The sequence below is a fragment of the Oncorhynchus tshawytscha genome, linkage group LG02, assembly GCF_018296145.1.
Source record: "Oncorhynchus tshawytscha isolate Ot180627B linkage group LG02, Otsh_v2.0, whole genome shotgun sequence".
NCBI classification, from domain to species: domain Eukaryota; kingdom Metazoa; phylum Chordata; class Actinopteri; order Salmoniformes; family Salmonidae; genus Oncorhynchus; species Oncorhynchus tshawytscha.
This window is the reverse complement of record NC_056430.1, coordinates 73,897,248-73,918,167: the sequence shown is the minus strand read 5'-3', so window position 1 is coordinate 73,918,167 and position 20,920 is coordinate 73,897,248. Positions and strand designations below refer to the sequence as shown.

At 44.7% G+C, this 20,920-nt stretch overlaps 1 protein-coding gene across 7 annotated transcripts in view; it reads left to right on the top strand.

Annotated features, from left to right (window-relative positions):
* The window catches only part of add3a (adducin 3 (gamma) a), a 154,914-nt gene extending 135,827 nt beyond the window's left edge, over positions 1–19,087 (top strand). For 4 of the 7 annotated variants that reach the window (XM_042304537.1, XM_042304534.1, XM_042304538.1 and 1 more), the window contains 8 exons: positions 2,247–2,423; positions 7,525–7,767; positions 12,137–12,253; positions 12,476–12,562; positions 13,098–13,118; positions 13,909–14,032; positions 15,611–15,703; positions 16,768–19,087. In XM_042304537.1, coding sequence (XP_042160471.1) covers positions 2,247–2,423; positions 7,525–7,767; positions 12,137–12,253; positions 12,476–12,562; positions 13,098–13,118; positions 13,909–14,032; positions 15,611–15,703; positions 16,768–17,018 — 1,113 coding nt within the window. In that variant the 3' untranslated portion in view covers positions 17,019–19,087. The remainder of the gene's footprint in view (positions 1–2,246; positions 2,424–7,524; positions 7,768–12,136; positions 12,254–12,475; positions 12,563–13,097; positions 13,119–13,908; positions 14,033–15,610; positions 15,704–16,767) is intronic. The other 3 variants (XM_042304546.1, XM_042304539.1, XM_042304549.1) reach the window with 3 other exon arrangements.
* The last annotated feature ends 1,833 nt before the right edge of the window (positions 19,088–20,920 follow it).

Below are 20,920 nucleotides of genomic sequence, written 5' to 3'. Positions count from 1 at the left end.
TTACTGTTCTGTTCTAACAGAGATGTCAGTAACCTCTCACACCTTCTACGATTTACTGTTCTGTTCTAACAGACAGACATTTTCTACAGACATTTACTGTTCTGTTCTAACAGAGATGTCAGTAACCACTCACACTACTTTACGATTCTACAGACATTTACTGTTCTGTTCTAACAGAGATGTCAGTAACCTCTCACACCTTCGATTCTACAGACATTTACTGTTCTGTTCTAACAGAGATGTCAGAACCTTCTATTCTAGACATTTACTGTTCTGTTCTAACAGAGATGTCAGTAACCTCTCACACCTTCGATTCTACAGACATTTACAGAGATGTCAGTAACCTCTCACACCTTCGATTCTACAGACATTTACTGTTCTGTTCTACAGAGATGTCAGTAACCTCTCACACCTTCGATTCTACAGACATTTACTGTTCTGTTCTAACAGAGATGTCAGTAACATCTCACACCTTCGATTCTACAGACATTTACTGTTCTGTTCTAACAGAGATGTCAGTAACCACTCACACCTTCGATTCTACAGACATTTACTGTTCTGTTCTAACAGAGATGTCAGTAACCTCTCATGCCTTCGATTCTACAGACATTTACTGTTCTGTTCTAACAGAGATGTCAGTAACCACTCACGCCTTCGATTCTACAGACATTTACTGTTCTGTTCTAACAGAGATGTCAGTAACCTCTCACACCTTCGATTCTACAGACATTTACTGTTCTGTTCTAACAGAGATGTCAGTAACATCTCACACCTTCGATTCTACAGACATTTACTGTTCTGTTCTAACAGATGTCAGTAACCACTCATGCCTTCGATTCTACAGACATTTACTGTTCTGTTCTGACAGAGATGTCAGTAACATCTCACGCCTTCGATTCTACAGACATTTACTGTTCTGTTCTGACAGAGATGTCAGTAACCACTCACGCCTTCGATTCTACAGACATTTACTGTTCTAACAGAGATGTCAGTAACTTCGACAGACATGTTCTACGTTCTACAGACATGTTCTGCTGAGATGTCAGTAACCTCTCATGCCTTATCTTCATCTGCCTGTCTTCATCTACCACTTATTAGTGATGCTGTTCCTGTTTTGGTAGTTTGTGTGTTTTCAAAGGAAAGCCGGAATGCAGTTTATGTTGTTAAACATCTAGGTAACAGCTGGAGAGAAAGACTGGCAGGGAAACGGAATGTCATTTAAATGGGGTTGTTACCCAAACACCAGCAGCCTTGATGGAAAGTCTAGAGGGTGTGGTGTGTGTGTATGAAACTGTGTATGCAGTTTGAGAAATAGACTGTTAGAGAGATTCTACAGTGTGTTCTAACAGAGATGTGTAACCACTCACACCTTCGTTCAAGCCCTACGGTGTGGGGGTGTGTTTTAAATGGGTGTTATCCCTGCCTGCTTGCCTGTGTGAATGGAAAAATTGTTGTATGCAGTTTGTAAATATGGTTTTGTTTGGCAAATTACGGTGTGGGGGTGTGTGTGTGTGTTACCCCTGCCTGCTTGCCTGTGTGCTGTGTTGTATGCAGTTTGTAAATATGGTAGACATTACGGTGTGGGGGTGTGTGTGGGTGTTATCCCTGCCTGCTTGCCTGTGTGCTGTGTTGTATGCAGTTTGTAAATATGGTAGACATTACGGTGTGGGGGGGTGTGTGGGTGTTATCCCTGCCTGCTGTAATAGGTGCACCCAATCCCTATTTGAATCTCGGCCTCAGAGCCAAACAAAACATTAATCCAACCTAGCAAAGCCTGCTTAATACCTAGAGATTAACCTCAGGCCACGGTGTGTGTGTGTGTGGCTATTGCAAAAAAAAGTGACCTTGTATAATAACTGTAAACTGTAATACCTCCCTGGGTTGCATTTCTCAATTGTCTAGATTTTTCTCTCGATAAAACTCGAAATGGCTAATTTCTCTTTCTCTCTCTTTCTTTCTCCCTCTTTCCCTCCCTCTCTCTCTCTCTCCCATCTCTCTCTCCCATCTCTCTCTCTCTCCCATCTCTCTCCCTCCTTCCCTCTCCCATCTCTCCCTCTCCCATCTCTCCCTCTCCCATCTCTCCCTCTCCCATCTCTCCCTCTCCCATCTCTCCCTCTCCCATCTCTCCCTCTCCCATCTCTCCCTCTCCCATCTCTCTCTCCCCCATCTCTCTCTCTCTCTCCCCCATCTCTCTCTCTCTCTCCCCCATCTCTCTCTCTCTCTCCCCCATCTCTCTCTCTCTCTAGGTGAATGCGGTCTCGTGTGCTGGCAGCGTAGACAACCTGATTGTGTTAGATGCTGAGAAGTATAAGTCTCGGACCCATGCGGTGGGCGATGCAGGGTCTGTCAACATGGGAAGCCCACACAAGTGGAAGGTGGGAGAGCTGGAGTTTGAATCTCTCATGAGGATGCTGGATAACCTGGTGAGTGGTTTACACTGACACAGACACACACACACACACTACACACACACACTCTCCTTTCCCTGCTACACACACACTCCATCCCCCCTCCACACACACACACACACACACTGTAATCTGCATTACTATATAATATCATTGCTGTGACAGTGACTCCTAGCTATGCCATATGTGCAGTTGGCACTAGCCACCAAGGTCATGGGAGGAAGCGGGGCTACCACCCACGCTACCCAGGCTATGAGTTGACCTGCTGGGCTGGCCCTGTCCCAGGTGCCCCCCTCCTGCCTCTGACCTCCAGGTTGTGTAACTAACAGGGAAATGGAATTCAAGGACAGTGAGTTGGCATCCAACAGATAGTGTACAGTCCTGCCCTCATTTCCTCTGTCATTACTGTTTCTGGGTCATCAACTGGATCTATCACTCCATAAAGTACAGTACATCACTGGTCCAGTGCAGCTGTGCTGGTCCCTGTAGACTTGGGACTGGGTCAGTGATCTATGGTCTGGGCCCTGTAGACTTGGGACTGGGTCAGTGATCTATGGTCTGGGCCCTGTAGACTTGGGACTGGGTCAGTGATCTATGGTCTGGGCCCTGTAGACTTGGGACTGGGTCAGTGATCTATGGTCTGGGCCCTGTAGACTTGGGACTGGGTCAGTGATCTATGGTCTGGGCCCTGCTGGAACTCTGACTGGGAGGCTTCATAACAACACCAGATCCCTCAAGGATCAGACACTGCTGAGCTTACAGCAGAGACTCCCTCCCTTCTCTCTGTCTCTCTGTCTCTCTACCCTTCTTTCTCTCCCTCTCCCTTCTCTCCCCCTCTTTCTCTCCTCTCTCTCCCTCCCTTCTCTCCTCTCTCTCTCCCTTCTCTCCCTTGTCTTTCTTGCCTTCTGTCTTTTTCACCTCTTTCCTCTCCTCCCTCTCTTGTCTCCCCAAGTCTCTCTTCTCTAACTGTTTGTCTACTCTCTTCTCACCTCTGTCCTCTGTCTTCTCACCTCTGGCCTCAATGTATCTGGAGAGTCATTACTCAACGGTCTGTGTAGCTGTCCAAAGGGGACCGCTCCTATCACACAGTCTCGTCTCACACCTCGTAAAAAGACTATTTATTATAGTACAGAATATACCAGAATAACACGTTTCACAACACCACGGCAGATGCCTCTGATATGGAGAGGAAGCTGCATGCCAAGAACCTCATCTGATTCTGATTCTGTGTTTCCTGAGTCCAGTTGAAAGGTTGAGTCTGGTCTCCGAACACCTGGTTAAAGTCTATATGTGATTGACACTGACAGGATAGTCTGGTATCGATGAAAAGGAGGGAGGACGAGAGATATAGAAAGAGAGAGAGATATAGAAAGAGAGAGATATAGAAAGAGAGAGATATAGAAAGAGATATGGGAAAGAGAGAGAGATATAGAAAGAGAAATGGGAAAGAGAGATATGGGAAAGAGAGAGAAATGGGAAAGAGAAAGGAATGGGAAAGAAGTCAGATAGAGAAGAGGAGCGCTATACAGGGTGAGAGAGAGAGATGAGAAAGAGATAAGTCAGATAGAGAAGAGGAGTGCTATACAGGGTGAGAGAGAGAGATGAGAAAGAGATAAGTCAGATAGAGAAGAGGAGCGCTATACAGGGTGAGAGAGAGATGAGAAAGAGATAAGTCAGATAGAGAAGAGGAGCGCTATACAGGGTGAGAGAGAGAGATGAGAAAGAGATAAGTCAGATAGAGAAGAGGAGCGCTATACAGGGTGAGAGAGAGAGATGAGAAAGAGATAAGTCAGATAGAGAAGAGGAGCGCTATACAGGGTGAGAGAGAGAGATGAGAAAGAGATAAGTCAGATAGAGAAGAGGAGCGCTATACAGGGTGAGAGAGAGAGATAAGTCAGATAGAGAAGAGGAGCGCTATACAGGGTGAGAGAGAGAGATGAGAAAGAGATAAGTCAGATAGAGAAGAGGAGCGCTATACAGGGTGAGAGAGAGAGATGAGAAAGAGATAAGTCAGAGAGAGGAGCGCTATGTCAGATAGAAGAGGAGGCTATACAGGGTGAGAGAGAGATGAGAAAGAGATAAGTCAGATAGAGAAGAGGAGCGCTATACAGGGTGAGAGAGAGATAAGTCAGATAGAGAAGAGAGATACAGGGTGTCAGATAGAGAAGAGGAGCGCTATACAGGGTGAGAGAGAGATGAGAAAGAGAAGTCAGATAGAGAAGAGGAGCGCTATACAGGGTGAGAGAGAGAGATGAGAAAGAGAAGTCAGATAGAGAAGAGGAGCGCTATACAGGGTGAGAGAGAGATGAGAAAGAGAAGTCAGATAGAGAAGAGGAGCGCTATACAGGGTGAGAGAGAGAGATGAGAAAGAGATAAGTCAGATAGAGAAGAGGAGCGCTATACAGGGTGAGAGAGAGATGATGAAAGAGATAAGTCAGATAGAGAAGAGGAGCGCTATACAGGGTGAGAGAGAGAGAGAAAGAGATAAGTCAGATAGAGAAGAGGAGCGCTATACAGGGTGAGAAGAGAGAGAAAGAGATAAGTCAGATAGAGAAGAGGAGCGCTATACAGGGTGAGAGAGAGAGATGAGAAAGAGATAAGTCAGATAGAGAAGAGGAGCGCTATATAGGGTGAGGGTGAGAAAGAGATGAGAGATGAGAAAGAGATAGTCAGATAGAGAAGAGATAGAGCGCTATACAGGGTGAGAGAGAGATGAGAAAGAGATAAGTCAGATAGAGAAGAGGAGCGCTATACAGGGTGAGAGAGAGATGAGAAAGATAAGTCAGATAGAGAAGAGGAGCGCTATACAGGGTGAGAGAGAGATGAGAAAGAGATAAGTCAGATAGAGAAGAGGAGCGCTATACAGGGTGAGAGAGAGAGATGAGAAAGAGAAGTCAGATAGAGAAGAGGAGCGCTATACAGGGTGAGAGAGAGATGAGAAAGAGATAAGTCAGATAGAGAAGAGGAGCGCTATACAGGGTGAGAGAGAGATGAGAAAGAGATAAGTCAGATAGAGAAGAGGAGCGCTATACAGGGTGAGAGAGAGATGAGAAAGAGATAAGTCAGATAGAGAAGAGGAGCGCTATACAGGGTGAGAGAGAGATGAGAAAGAGATAAGTCAGATAGAGAAGAGGAGCGCTATACAGGGTGAGAGAGAGATGAGAAAGAGAAGTCAGATAGAGAAGAGGAGCGCTATACAGGGTGAGAGAGAGAGATGAGAAGTCAGAGAAGAGGAGCGCTATACAGGGTGAGAGAGAGATGAGAAAGAGAAGTCAGATAGAGAAGAGGATCGCTATACAGGGTGAGAGAGAGATGAGAAAGAGATAAGTCAGATAGAGAAGAGGAGCGCTATACAGGGTGAGAGAGAGAGATGAGAAAGAGATAAGTCAGAAGAGAGAGAGCGCTATACAGGGTGAGAGAGAGATGAGAAAGAGAAGTCAGATAGAGAAGAGGAGCGCTATACAGGGTGAGAGAGAGATGAGAAAGAGATAAGTCAGATAGAGAAGAGGAGCGCTATACAGGGTGAGAGAAGTCAGATGAGAAGAAAGAGAGAGAAGTCAGATAGAGAAGAGGAGCGCTATACAGGGTGAGAGAGAGATGAGAAAGAGATAAGTCAGATAGAGAAGAGGACCGCTATACAGGGTGAGAGAGAGATGAGAAAGAGATAAGTCAGATAGAGAAGAGGACCGCTATACAGGGTGAGAGAGAGATGAGAGAGAGATAAGTCAGATAGAGAAGAGGACCGCTATACAGGGTGAGAGAGAGATGAGAAAGAGATAAGTCAGATAGAGAAGAGGAGCGCTATACAGGGTGAGAGAGAGATGAGAAAGAGATAAGTCAGATAGAGAAGAGGAGCGCTATACAGGGTGAGAGAGAGATGAGAAAGAGAAGTAAGTCAGATAGAGAAGAGGAGCGCTATACAGGGTGAGAGAGAGAGAAAGAGAGTCAGATAGAGAAGAGGAGCGCTATACAGGGTGAGAGAGAGAGAAAGAGATAAGTCAGATAGAGAAGAGGAGCGCTATACAGGGTGAGAGAGAGAGATGAGAAAGAGATAAGTCAGATAGAGAAGAGGAGCGCTATACAGGGTGAGAGAGAGAGATGAGAGAAAGAGATCAGATAGAGAAGAGGAGCGCTATACAGGGTGAGAGAGAGATGAGAAAGAGAAGTCAGATAGAGAAGAGGAGCGCTATACAGGGTGAGAGAGAGATGAGATGAGAAGAGATAAGTCAGATAGAGAAGAGGAGCGCTATACAGGGTGAGAGAGAGAGAAAGAGAAGTCAGATAGATAGGAGCAGATAGAGAAGAGAAGTCAGATAGAGAAGAGGAGCGCTATACAGGGTGAGAGAGAGAGATAAGTCAGATAGAGAAGAGGAGCGCTATACAGGGTGAGAGAGAGAGATGAGAAAGAGATAAGTCAGATAGAGAAGAGGAGCGCTATACAGGGTGAGAGAGAGAGATGAGAAAGAGATAAGTCAGATAGAGAAGAGGATCGCTATACAGGGTGAGAGAGTGAGGGACAGAGAGGAGAAAGACGGATAAGAGAGAGGGGGAGAAAGAGACAGGAAGTATCTGAACACACTCCATTGTCCATGGATGCCAGGAACCCCTCCGGCTGCACATCATCCTTTTCCATTCTCCCACAGCTAGGAATCATGGGATAGTGGCCGGAGACTGTCCCCCACTCTCTCTCTCTCTCTCTCTCTCGCTCTCTCTCTCTCTTTCCGTTTTCCTTAGTGACAGAGGCGGTAGTTTTGAGGCCAGGGCTCTGTCCAAATAATAAGGGTGGGACAGAGACACGAACTACATTCCTATGTAGTGAGGATTCTACAGAGAGGACTTGCACTATTGAAATGAACTCTAGATGAATGGGGAGATCAAAAGCTTGACAACATTTTGTTCCACTACTAAAGAGTCTTCTTTCCTACCACTTTTCCCTCGTCTTCCTCTCTAGGGACTTAGAAACTTTGTGGAAAATAATAACTATACAAATGGAATCTGATTTGTAGATGGACATTTCTGTCGTTGGTTTGTTTGGCCATACAGGGCTGCCGAACTAAACGCACTATGTACATGAGATCTAGTCGTTTGATTGATTTCTGTATCCTTTTCCCCACAGGGCTACCGGACTGGCTACGCTTACCGCCACCCCATCGTTCGGGAGAAGCCTCGGCACAAGTCCGACGTGGAGATCCCGGCCACGGTGACGGCGTTCATGTTGGACGAGGAGGAGGGCGCCGCGCGGCTGCCGTTTAAGTTCCTCCAGCAGAGACAGGCCAGGGAGAAGACACGCTGGCTCAACAGCCCCAACAGTTATATGAAGGTTAACGTGGCGGCCGTGGACGAACGCACCAGGACCATGGTCAGTACTCATACTGTAGGGAGGGTTAACACTCTATATAAACACACCAGGACCATGGTCAGTACTCATCTATAGGGAGGGTTAACACTCTATATAAACACACCAGGGCCATGGTCAGTACTCATACTGTAGGGAGGGTTAACACTCTATATAAACACACCAGGGGTCAGTACTCACTGTAGGGAGGGTTAACACTCTATATAAACACACCAGGGCCATGGTCAGTACTCATACTATAGGGAGGGTTAACAGTGGTCAGTACTCATCTATAGGGAGGGTTAACACTATATAAACTCAGGGTGATGGTCTATAGGGGGGTTAGGACCATGGTCAGTACTCATACTATAGGGAGGGTTAACACTCTATATAAACACACCAGGACCATGGTCAGTACTCAGGGAGGGTTAACTATATAAACACACCAGGACCATAGGGAGGGTTAACACTCAGTACTCATACTGTAGGGAGGGTTAACACTCTATATAAACACAGGACCATGGTCAGTACTCATACTGTAGGGAGGGTTAACACTCTATATTAAACACACCAGGGCCATGGTCAGTACTATATAAACACACCAGGACCATGGTCAGTACTCATACTGTAGGGAGGGTTAACACTCTATATAAACACACCAGGACCATGGTCAGTACTCATACTGTAGGGAGGGTTAACACTCTATATAAACACACCAGGACCATGGTCAGTACTCATCTATAGGGAGGGTTAACACTCTATATAAACACACCAGGGCCATGGTCAGTACTCATACTGTAGGGAGGGTTAACACTCTATATAAACACACCAGGACCATGGTCAGTACTCATACTGTAGGGAGGGTTAACACTCTATATAAACACACCAGGGTCAGTACCATAGGGAGGGTCAGTACTCATCTATAGGGAGGGTTAACACTCTATATAAACACACCAGGGCCATGGTCAGTACTCATACTGTAGGGAGGGTTAACACTCTATATAAACACACCAGGACCATGGTCAGTACTCATACTGTAGGGAGGGTTAACACTCTATATAAAGTACACCAGGGCCATGGTCAGTACTCATCTTAGGGAGGGTAACACTCTATATAAACACACCAGGACCATGGTCAGTACTCATACTGTAGGGAGGGTTAACACTCTATATAAAACACCAGGGCCATGGTCAGTACTCATCTATAGGGAGGGTTAACACTCTATATAAACACACCAGGGCCATGGTCAGTAGTCATACTGTAGGGAGGGTTAACACTCTATATAAACACACCAGGGCCATGGTCAGTACTCATACTGTAGGGAGGGTTAACACTCTATATAAACACACCAGGACCATGGTCAGTACTCATACTGTAGGGAGGGTTAACACTCTATATAAACACACCAGGACCATGGTCAGTACTCATACTGTAGGGAGGGTTAACACTCTATATAAACACACCAGGACCATGGTCAGTACTCATCTATAGGGAGGGTTAACACTCTATATAAACACACCAGGACCATGGTCAGTACTCATATATAAAGGGTTAACACTCTATATAAACACAGGACCATGGTCAGTACTCATACTCATAGGGGAGGGTTAACACTCTATATAAACACACCAGGACCATGGTCAGTACTCATACTGTAGGGAGGGTTAACATATAAACACACCAGGACCATGGTCAGTATATACTGTAGGGAGGGTTAACACTCTATATAAACACACCAGGACCATGGTCGTACTCATACTGTAGGGAGGGTTAACACTCTATATAAACACACCAGGACCATGGTCAGTACTCATACTGTGGTCAGGGAGGGTTAACACTCTATATAAAGGGTTAACACACACAGGATGGTCAGTACTCATGGTCAGTACTCATACTATACTGTAGGGAGGGTTAACACTCTATATAAACACACCAGGACCATGGTCAGTACTCATATAAACTATAGGGAGGGTTAACACTCTATATAAACACACCAGGACCATGGTCAGTAACTCATCTATAGGGGGAGGGTTAACACTCTATATAAACACACCAGGACCATGGTCAGTACTCATCTATAGGGAGGGTTAACACTCTATATAAACACACCAGGACCATGGTCAGTACTCTCTATATAAACACACCAGGACCATGGTCAGGGAGGGTTAACACTCTATATAAACACACCAGGACCATGGTCAGTACTCATCTATAGGGAGGGTTAACACTCTATATAAACACACCAGGACCATGGTCAGTACTCATATTAACACTCTATATAAACACACACAGGCCATGGTTTGTACTCATACTATAGGGAGGGTTAACACTCTATATAAACACACCAGGACCATGGTCAGTACTCATCTATAGGGAGGGTTAACACTCTATATAAACACACCAGGAGGTCAGTACTCATACTATAGGGAGGGTTAACACTCTATATAAACACACCAGGACCATGGTCAGTACTCATCTATAGGGAGGGTTAACACTCTATATAAACACACCAGGACCATGGTCAGTACTCATACTGTAGGGAGGGTTAACACTCTATATAAACACACCAGGACCATGGTCAGTACTCATCTATAGGGAGGGTTAACACTTAATAAACACACCACTGGTCAGTACTCATATTAAACTCTACACCAGGGCCATGGTCAGTACTCATCTATAGGGAGGGTTAACACTCTATATAAACACACCAGGACCATGGTCAGTACTCATCTATAGGGAGGGTTAACACTCTATATAAACACACCAGGACCATGGTCAGTACTCATACTGTAGGGAGGGTTAACACTCTATATAAACACACCAGGACCATGGTCAGTACTCATCTATAGGGAGGGTTAACACTCTATATAAACACACCAGGGCCATGGTCAGTACTCATACTATAGGGAGGGTTAACACTCTATATAAACACACCAGGGCCATGGTCAGTACTCATACTGTACACACCAGGACCATGGTCAGTACTCATACTGTAGGGAGGGTTAACACTCTTATAAACACACCAGGACCATGGTCAGTACTCATACTGTAGGGAGGGTTAACACTCTATATAAACACACCAGGACCATGGTCAGTACTCATACTGTAGGGAGGGTTAACACTCTATATAAACACACCAGGACCAAACACACTGTAGGACCATGGTCAGTACTCATGGTCATACTCTGTAGGGAGGGTTAACACTCTATATAAACACACCAGGACCATGGTCAGTACTCATACTGTAGGAGGGAGGGTTAACACACCAGGACCATGGTCAGTACTCTATATAAACACACCAGGACCATGGTCAGTACTCATACTGTAGGGTACTCAGGGTTAACACTCTATATAAACACACCAGGACCATGGTCAGTACTCATACTGTAGGGAGGGTTAACACTCTATATAAACACACCAGGACCATGGTCAGTACTCATACTGTAGGGAGGGTTAACACTCTATATAAACACACCAGGACCATGGTCAGTACTCATACTGTAGGGAGGGTTAACACTCTATATAAACACACCAGGGCCATGGTCAGTACTCATCTGTAGGGAGGGTAAACACTCTATATAAACACACCAGGACCATGGTCAGTACTCATACTGTAGACAGACACACATATGGTCAGTGTTGATGAAACAGAGCTCCCTGTTCATGTCTACACATTGTGTTGTGCAGGTCTTAGTCCTGACTAGCTCAGTTGCTAGTCTAGAGCCAATCTGACGGTCCCTGAGACACAATCTGGTGAATCCTTATATTAGACTGCCCTCTCCTGGTATGTTAGAGAATTACATATTTGTGATATTACCACATATCATGACTCAGAAAGGAATACCAGCAAGTTCACCTTGGCTACGTTTACACAGGCAGCCCAATTTTTCCACTAAACAGTCTTTTGATCAATCACTTTCGATCTTTTCACATCAGATCTTTTTCAGAGCTGCTCTGATTGCTCAAAAGCAATTTATGAAAAAACATATCAGAATTGGGCTGCCTTTCCCTCCAGCTGAACTAGACAGATTGGTCTATGTCTGATATGAACTGTGTCTGATTGGTCTGTGTCTGATTGGTCTGTGTCTGATTGGTCTGTGTCTTATTGAACTGTGTCTGATTGGTCTGTGTCTGATTGGTCTGTGTGTGTCTGATTGGTCTGTGTGTGTCTGATTGGACTGTGTGTGTCTGATATGGACTGTGTCTGTCTGATATGGACTGTGTCTGTCTGATATGGACTGTGTCTGTCTGATATGGACTGTGTCTGTCTGATATGGACTGTGTCTGTCTGATATGGACTGTGTCTGTCTGATATGGACTGCGTCTGATTGGTCTGCGTCTGATTGGTCTGCGTCTGATTGGTCTGTGTTTTTGTATTTTCTGTTCTCTACAGTGGATGAAGTCTGAGGAAGGTGGCAACAGCAGCGGCACTCCAATCCGGATCGAGGACCCCAATCAGTTTGTCCCTATGAACACCAACCCTAGCGAGGTGCTGGAGAGGAGGAACCGAGTAAGTCACAGATCTAGGATCAGCTACCCTCCATACATCTTAACCATAAACATCAGTAGGAGAAAGGCAAAACTGACCCTGGAGCACTAAGGCCAACTTCAACTTAACTCCTCTCTGTCAGCTCCTTCTCTGCCTTCCACCGCCCTATCAGAAACACAATCCTTATCATGCACTTCCTGGTTGTGTAGCTGTAAGTGATGTCACTGTTATGTCCCATCACAGATCAGAGAGCAGAACAGATTCGACATGATGACGTCCGGACCTCGCTCTCACCACCTGGCAGGCATCCCATTGGACGAACCTCGAATGGTGAGCGGCAACTCTGTGTGACAAGCCAATATATCTGTTGCCACTTGGCCTGAAGTCCTGTTGGTGATACATCCATAACAGTGTCATAAACAACAACTAAAGTATTTCAATATTTATTTTAATATATGACAGTCTTTTGAATTATATGGTATATAAGGCAGTCTGTAAACTGTGAGCATCCTTCAGGATTTTGCTAAGTAAACCATATCATCCAGGCTAGACAGGCTTAGCTATTTGTTATTGCGTTTGCCAACCTTGACCAGTAGGTGGGGCTAATTACATGTATTGTTTAGAACCAGAAATACACATCTCCATGGCTCTGGGATTCTGTAATGACACCCGTCCTTCAAAGTGCCAACTTTGGTGAATAACTTCATCCTTTTGGATCTTCTTGGCAGCATTTTGGTGATTGGTATCATCTTATAGCAAGGGAATAACACAATCCAGGTTATCAGAGTTGAGATGAAACTGATCAGTGCGAGATTTGATCCCTTCTGAAATATTGTTCCCCTACATGGTGTATGTCGTGTTGAAGGATCAGCCGGTCCATGTGAAGGTAATGTCTCTACAGGCTGAATACTACAGTGTGCAGTGTTAGTGCATTTCTGTTTCACCTGTTTGTCCTTTCAGTTGTTGTCCTGTTAGGTCACATCATCACTGTCTGTGTGTTTCTGGGGGTGGGAGTGAAGTGGAGTGTTTACGCATGATAGTGCACTCCACCAATGAATGACCTACTTCCTTATGTCACCAAATGTGTGTTCTGCATGTTCTGATGTGGTTGTGCCAGAACAGCATTCATATTTGACAGTGTCCCTTAATCATTGTTTTTCCCTGTTGTTGGTAAGTCATTTGAAAGTATTGTAGTGTGTTTGTGTGATATGCCCATTTCTATTGAATGGTGTGTTAGTGTGTGTTGTGTTTTACGATGAACTGGCATTAGTGTACTCACTCTGGTCCTCATCTGGGAATGGATCTGTCCATGGGGAGTCTGGGGAGTCTTATGTTAACTCCTCTCTCTCTCTCTCTCTGTCTCTCTCTCTCCTCTGTCTCTCTCTCTCCTCTCTCTCTCTCTCTCCTGTATCTCTCCATTCTCTCTCTCTCTCTCGCTCTCTCTCCTGTCTCTCTCCATCCTCTCTCTCTCTCTTTCTCTCTCTCTCTCCTGTCTCTCTCCATCCTCTCTCTCTCTCTCTCTCTCTCTCTCCTCTCTCTCTCTCTCCCCTGTCTCTCTCTTTCCTCTCTCTCTCCCCTGTCTCTCTCTCTCTCTTTCCTCTCTCTTTCCTCTCTCTCTCCACTCTCTCTTGTCTCCCTCCATTCTCTCTCTCTCTCCCTCCATTTGCTCTCTCCAGCCCTATGTGGCATCAGAGGATGACCAGATGGTTCCTCTACCTCCTAACCCCTTCAGTCAGCTGTCTGAGAAAGAGATGGACGAATACACGATGAACGTAGAGAAGAGACAGCTGGGGCTGAGTGGTAAGAGAGAGTCACACCCAGAACCACAGAGCAACACACACACACCCATACAGAACCACAGAGAAACACACACCCATACAGAACCATAGAGAAACATACACACACATACAGAACCACAGAAAAACACACACCCATACAGAACCACAGAAAAACACACACACACAACACACACCCATACAGAACCACAGAAAAACACACACCAGCCATCTATCCTACCATGTTATACACAAGTCAAATGAGTAGTATTCCACTCCAGTGAAAACTGCTACTACTTTCATAGACAGTCCGATAACAAGGAATTGTCGATGGCTTGGAGCCCCATTTCAGCCAATCAGATTGCAGATGTCTCCGAACCCGTTTTATAAGCCACAACACCATTTGTAGTGAGAGTTGTTCCTGATCTTGCAGTCAAGATGGTAAAACCCCTGCCTGTAGTAACGTGTGTGTGTAGCAGGGAACCATCCCTACATCCTATGACTAAGGCGGCCAACAGAACAGACAGACTGGCCCACAGCAGGTTTTCACACCCACTGTATGAGTGGGCCCGGTTGCCATGACACCATCCACCCCCCTATCCCCACCTACTCTACACCAGTCCAATCTGGATTCCATATTATGCTCCTTATAGAATGTTCTTATGCTCCTTCTAGAATGTTCCTCTGCGTGTCTGTGCTCACAGTAATACTGTGTGCTGTTATGTATACTATGATGATGTGTATAGAATGTCTGTCTGTAATGTTACTGCTAGAACTCCACTGTGATAATGAATGGTGTTTTTGGAATGTCACTGTATTGATGTGTACTTATAAACTAATAGTATCAGATGAATGACCTGGTGGTTAAATTAACCACGTTAACCCCTTAGATTCCTCACAGTATGTACTGGAGGTACTGTACGACCACTACGTTCCATGTACCCTAACGTAGCCTGGTCCCAGATCTGTTTGTGCTGTCTTGCCTCTAACATGTGTGTCAACACTAATCTCTCACCCCCAAACCCTCACTTCCCTCTCTCACCCCCCCCAACCCTATTCCTACCAACCCACTCCCTCACCCTTACCCCTCAACCCAAACTCTCCCCCTCCTCACACCCTGACCCCTTTCTCCCACCCCTTCAACCCTCATCCCAAACCCTCTCCCCCTCCTCACACCCTGACCCCTTACTCCCACCCCTTCAACCCTCATCCCAAACCCTCTCCCCCTCCTCACACCCTGACCCCTTACTCCCACCCCTTCAACCCTCATCCCAAACCCTGACCCCTTACTCCCATCCCTTCAACCCTCATCCCAAACCCTCTCCCCCTCCTCACCCCCTGACCCCTTACTCCCATCCCTTCAACCCTCATCCCAAACCCTCTCCCCCTCCTCACCCCCTGACCCCTTACTCCCACCCCTTCAACCCTCATCCCAAACCCTCACCCCCTGACCCCCTTACTCCCACCCCTTCAACCCTCATCCCAAACCCTCACCCCCTCCTCACTCCCACCCCTTCAACCCTCATCCCAAACCCTCACCCCCTCCTCACCCCTTACTCCCACCCCTTCAACCCTCATCCTGAACCCTCACCCCCTCCTGCAGATGACGAGCACGACCTAACCTCCAACGACGCTTCCACTCTCTCTCAGTCTCTGTCCCAAACTCAGTCCCCGCAAATAACTCCAGCTAAAGAAGGTATCACACAGAGAGAGAGAACGTTGTGCAATGTGTTTGTTTGTGTGCGTTTCAACAGAACAGGCCCTACTAAGGTTGCGCTGTGTTTTATTATGTCAAAAACACATTCTGCATTCCTTTGGTTCCACTTTAACCTCAAATGTTATAATAGATAATAGATATAATAACAAAGTCATATGGGAACCTCCTACATTGTGAAATCAACTTTACGATGTTTAATCAGTACCAATTATATAGTGTCTTACTTCCTCTTAATCATTAACAATGACTCAGTTTTACTTCCTGTAGTAACTACTTCCTGTCCCTTTGAACAACAAACACCAACACCACGTAACTACAGAACACTAGAGTAGCCATCCACACAGCTCCCCACAGCAAACTGCTCCGTGTGTGTGTGTGCGTGCGACACAATTCGTGACACAGTTTTTGACTTAAGTCAACCAGTTCTTCTCCTGTGGGGGCCAAGTCGGGTCGACTGTTGCTCAACAACCTCTTATGATGTCACACGTTGGTTCATTGTAGTACATTGAAATGCTCTTGTAATAGAACAGTGGCACAGTGCTTGTAAAGAACCCTCTTCGTGTGGTAACTGGGTCCCCGTACAGTACATAGTCACGGTCACATTAACATTGGCTGTGAAATGCACTTTATTGAAAAAGGTGATCATTGAACTTGTGTTGATTAGTTAACAGATACCAGCTGTAACAGATTTCAGATAGGGTAGGTGACATCAGGTGACACCCTCTCCTAGGTTGCTCTTGGTTCATGGTAAATGTAGCACCTAGGGTTGCAATTTCCCCAAAATTCCCAGGTTTTCCAGAAATCCCGGTTGGAGGATTCCCAGATTCCCTGGTTATTCCTTCCTGATTCCAGTGTCTTCCAACCAGGATTTCTGGAAAACCTGGGAATTTGGAAAAGTTATCCGTAGTAGCACCTGAACATATTTTGTGGTCAAACAACATAGTATACAGGTCTGTAGCAGACACAGAATCAGGTTTATTGTTGTGGGGTTGGTGGTGGTCTACCCTGTCTGACCTCTGACCCCTCTCCCCTGCTCTTTCCAGAGAACCACACGATGCAGAACGGCAAGGATGGCGGCGACCATGAGGTGAACGACGAGCTGAGCAAAAGGGTCAGTCAGCTGACCACCAGCGTGGAGAGCATTGAGGTCAAGGTCCGCACCGGCGAGAAGATCGAAGACTCCGCCCTCTCCCCCGAGAGCTCGCCCTCCAAGTCCCCCAACAAGAAGAAGAAGAAGTTCCGCACTCCCTCCTTCCTCAAGAAGAACAAAAAAAAAGAGAAAATGGAGGCCTAGAGAGAGAGATGGAGGGAGTGATATTAAAGCCTATATACAGTTTAAGAAGAAAGAGGGGACCCCTCTTATTTTTATTTTTTTGTCTGTTTTCATTTTAGTTTTGTTTTTGTCAGTGTCCTCTTTTTGTCTTTTTTTTTAAAAGATTTTATTTTGATTGTATTTTTTAACAAATTGTTCTTTTAAGTTAACATTTTTTAGACTTGCGCGAAAAGTGATGAATTGAGTTGAGGATTCTCTTCCTCTGCCTAGAAGTGAAGGCTCATTGATTTGGGAAGGCGAGGACTAAAATGATAAAGCTGCAACGACTGACTCCTCCCCCATGTTCAATATTTACTGCCATTGGCTGATTATGTTATTTCTTCTCTGCCATTGGCTAATTGTTGATTATGGAATTAGAATCAGCCAATCGTATTCCTTGCTTCATAATCTCCAGCCGACACTGGCGGGTCTAGATATGCATCAGTGGTATTATTAAACTGCACAATATGGCGACTAGCTAGCGTACGGAAACGCTTTCCGCCCTTATGGTAACCATAACAACCACCATGTTCTTTTCGCTTAGATCTTCTCCTCATATGAGGTCTGCTTCTTCAATACATAGAGGACTGAAATCAGAGAGGCCACAAAGAAATAGTCAGACTGGAAAACTGGTTTTGAGATGGTTTTAAATTTACAGGTTTTCTTTCTTTCACTCTTGCTTCTTGTTTTCGCTTTCTCTCTCTGCCTCTCGCTTCGTTTTTCTCTTTCGTCCCTCTTTTTATTGCTCCTCTTCCTCCTCCTCTCTCACCTTCTGTTAAAAGTGAATCTATCTTTACATTACCGAGCTCTCTTCTAGTCGACCTCCGACCTTCATCTGTTGTTCACCATTGATTCACTATAAACTCACCATTACTTTTATTGTCCTCTCCTCTTAATAATTTCCATTTTTATTTTGCCAAACTAAAAGGAATAAAAAAACAATCACGTTTTAGTGAAGAATCATCATTTATATACTTTTTAATCTCATTTCTATCATAAAAACATGTCATCTCATTGAATAATATTACATTGTAGTTTTTTTATTGAACACAGTTTGGTAGTAGTCATCTCACTCAGTTTTGTGCTCATTTCTATACTTTTACAGAGAAATACAAGATGTTACACATGTTTTTGCAAGAATCTGAATTTCTATGGCTGACTACGTTTCTCTAGTGTTGCCTGCAGGTTTCTCTCAAATGATATTCTTGTTCAGATGACAAAAAGTACTCTATAACTGAGATGTATGGAAACTGGATATGTTGGGTATAGATTTTTAACTATATATTTAGTATTTTTTTGTGCTGCACTTTTACTGTGGACGAACTATAACACAATGTAGTTGCAGTTGGTTTCTACTATGAAGGAGATTCTAGAAGCAGAAGAACCAATAGGATCTGTAGAAGCAAGAAAGTAGATGTCAGGAGCAGAGTACGGAAGATCCACTTTAGGTTGTGGGAAGTTCAGAAGGAAAAGATCTAGATTTGTGTCACGCTTGAAAAAAATATAATTTCTCAGTTAAAAACAACAAAATAAATAAAACAGGTCCCAAAATACAAAAAGTATCTTCAGTTATAAAATGTAAAAAATCATGGGCCTTGAGCGTAAAACTGGCGCCGTTGTTGCTATGGTGTGTATTTTGTGTGTGACTCTTCTTTTTTTTTTAAGCCTTATACTATATTTTTCTCCTATATTTTAAATCATGAGACAAGGGTTGAGAATCTTATCCTGCCCGCACCCGGGTGTCAAATTTAGCAGGAGTGTTCTCCGGATTGTCATTAGGCCTCTTATAAGTCACCCCTATGTCATGCCTATGACTGCTCATAAGACCACTTTGACAGCTCGTAGTTGTTTGCGTAGCCTCTCTAGCCTTTCTCTTTAGTTTGTCTTTTTATTTGCATCTCAACAGCTCCTTTCACAACGTTGTCGGTTGTGGAAACTGGAACTCGGGTTATTTCTCTAGAAGATATAAGTCATGGACGAGTGATGACTAAGGGGCATATAGACACAGAGGAAAACACAGTTAATATAGAGATGTACCAATATCCCAGCTAGCAATGTGAACTATTGGATTTTGAACATTGAGAGAGGGAGGGAAGGAGAGTGGGATGGGGTGAGAGGGAGAGAGGGATGAAAGGAGGGAAGGAGAGTGGGATGGGGTGAGAGGGATGAAAGGAGGGAAGGAGAGGGGATGGGGTGAGAAGGAGGATGGGGTGAGAGAGGGAGGGAAGGAAGGAGAGAGGGAGAGAAGGAGAGTGGGATGGGAGGGAAGGAGAGTGGGATGAAAGGAGGGAAGGAGAGGGGATGAAAGGAGGGAAGGAGAGGGGATGGGACGAGAGAAGGAGAGAGGGATGAAATGAGGGAAGGAGAGTGGGATGGGGTGAGAGGGATGAAAGGAGGGAAGGAGAGTGGGATGGGGTGAGAGAAGGAGAGAGGGATGGGGTGAGAGAGGGAGGGAAGGAAGGAGAGAGGGATGAAAGGAGGGAAGGAGAGTGGGATGGGACGAGAGAAGGAGAGAGGGGATGAAATGAGGGAAGGAGAGAGGCACATCTTTAGCTGTGTAAATAGCCCTATCATCTGTCTCACAGCAGAGTTGAGCTTTTTGGTCTCACAGTTACATGAACAGCTGGAAAAAGGGGTTGAGGTGTGTGAGTTTTAGAAAATGTAAAAGTGTATGTGTGGGTTGGGGTTTTAGGGAGAACTATGACGTCAACACACCATGTTTTTAGAATCAGAATTGTACCCATTTTTTCATACCATTTCTCCTTTTTGACACAGTTCTTATTTTTCATCTTTCCATTTGTATCAGACAGGTTTTCAGTTCAGTCTTTTTCGTTTCCCAAGTACTATGTTTCTCCTTCCTTATTCACCTTTTACAGTACGAGCGTTTACAAGCCGCTCTCAGATGGATTGAGTTTGCATTTGTTTACTTTTCTCTCCCATCTACCGACCGTTTGCACCTTTGTTATACTAACTAATGCCTCTGTCCACCATTTTGTTTCTGTTGATAGAAAAAAAAAAAGGATCGCTTTAGCATGCAAGTAATGAGCCAAGCCCGACCTGTGACCTGTGAACAAAGATCCTATTAGAAATGGTTCTTCTATAATGGAGTTGCTTTCAGATGTGTTGCTAATCAGTGTGAATTCACAAAATAAAACTGTATTTTAAGAAACGGAAGCTTTATTTTTCATTTCCATGTCTTGTTAAACTGTTTGAAGTGGCGGACTCCTTTTATGGAGTCATTTTAGTGCCAAGAGATTTAATTCTGATTCGATTTATTTTGGCGCAAAAATCAACCCGTCATCACCTACAATCCACGTTCATGAACACTCGTATCATTCTTCCAACTGTCTTTATGTTGAACATAATCCATCCACAATCATTTTAAGTTGAACTCGTAAACAAAAAGATCCAGCACATGGGGGGACGCAATCAAATATATTGGTTTCTGAACGTTGTTTCTCCGTGTACTGATATTATCCTGTAAATACAAAACCAGTATACACACGTATTATGCAGGTTTCAATGATATATAGAGAACATTGTCCATATGAAAGATGAGCAACTGTCAAATTATGCAAAATCACCTTCGGTGTAAAACCTGGAGGCCAGAAGCAGATGTCCAGACATTATACTGAGACGTAGTGGAGGTGATGGAGAAGCTACTGAACAAATATTACGTTTCAATCAACCAACCAACCATTATATAGCACAGAGCAGGTGACATATATTTTGTAATATATATATATATATGTATGTATGTATTGATAATGCACAGGATAACTTCCATATGGCTGCATGTATGTTGTTGCTTGGCTGTGTGTGAAAGAGAGGGGGAGTGTGTGACGATAGCAAAGGCACAAATAGGACCTCTTGAAAAGGACCTA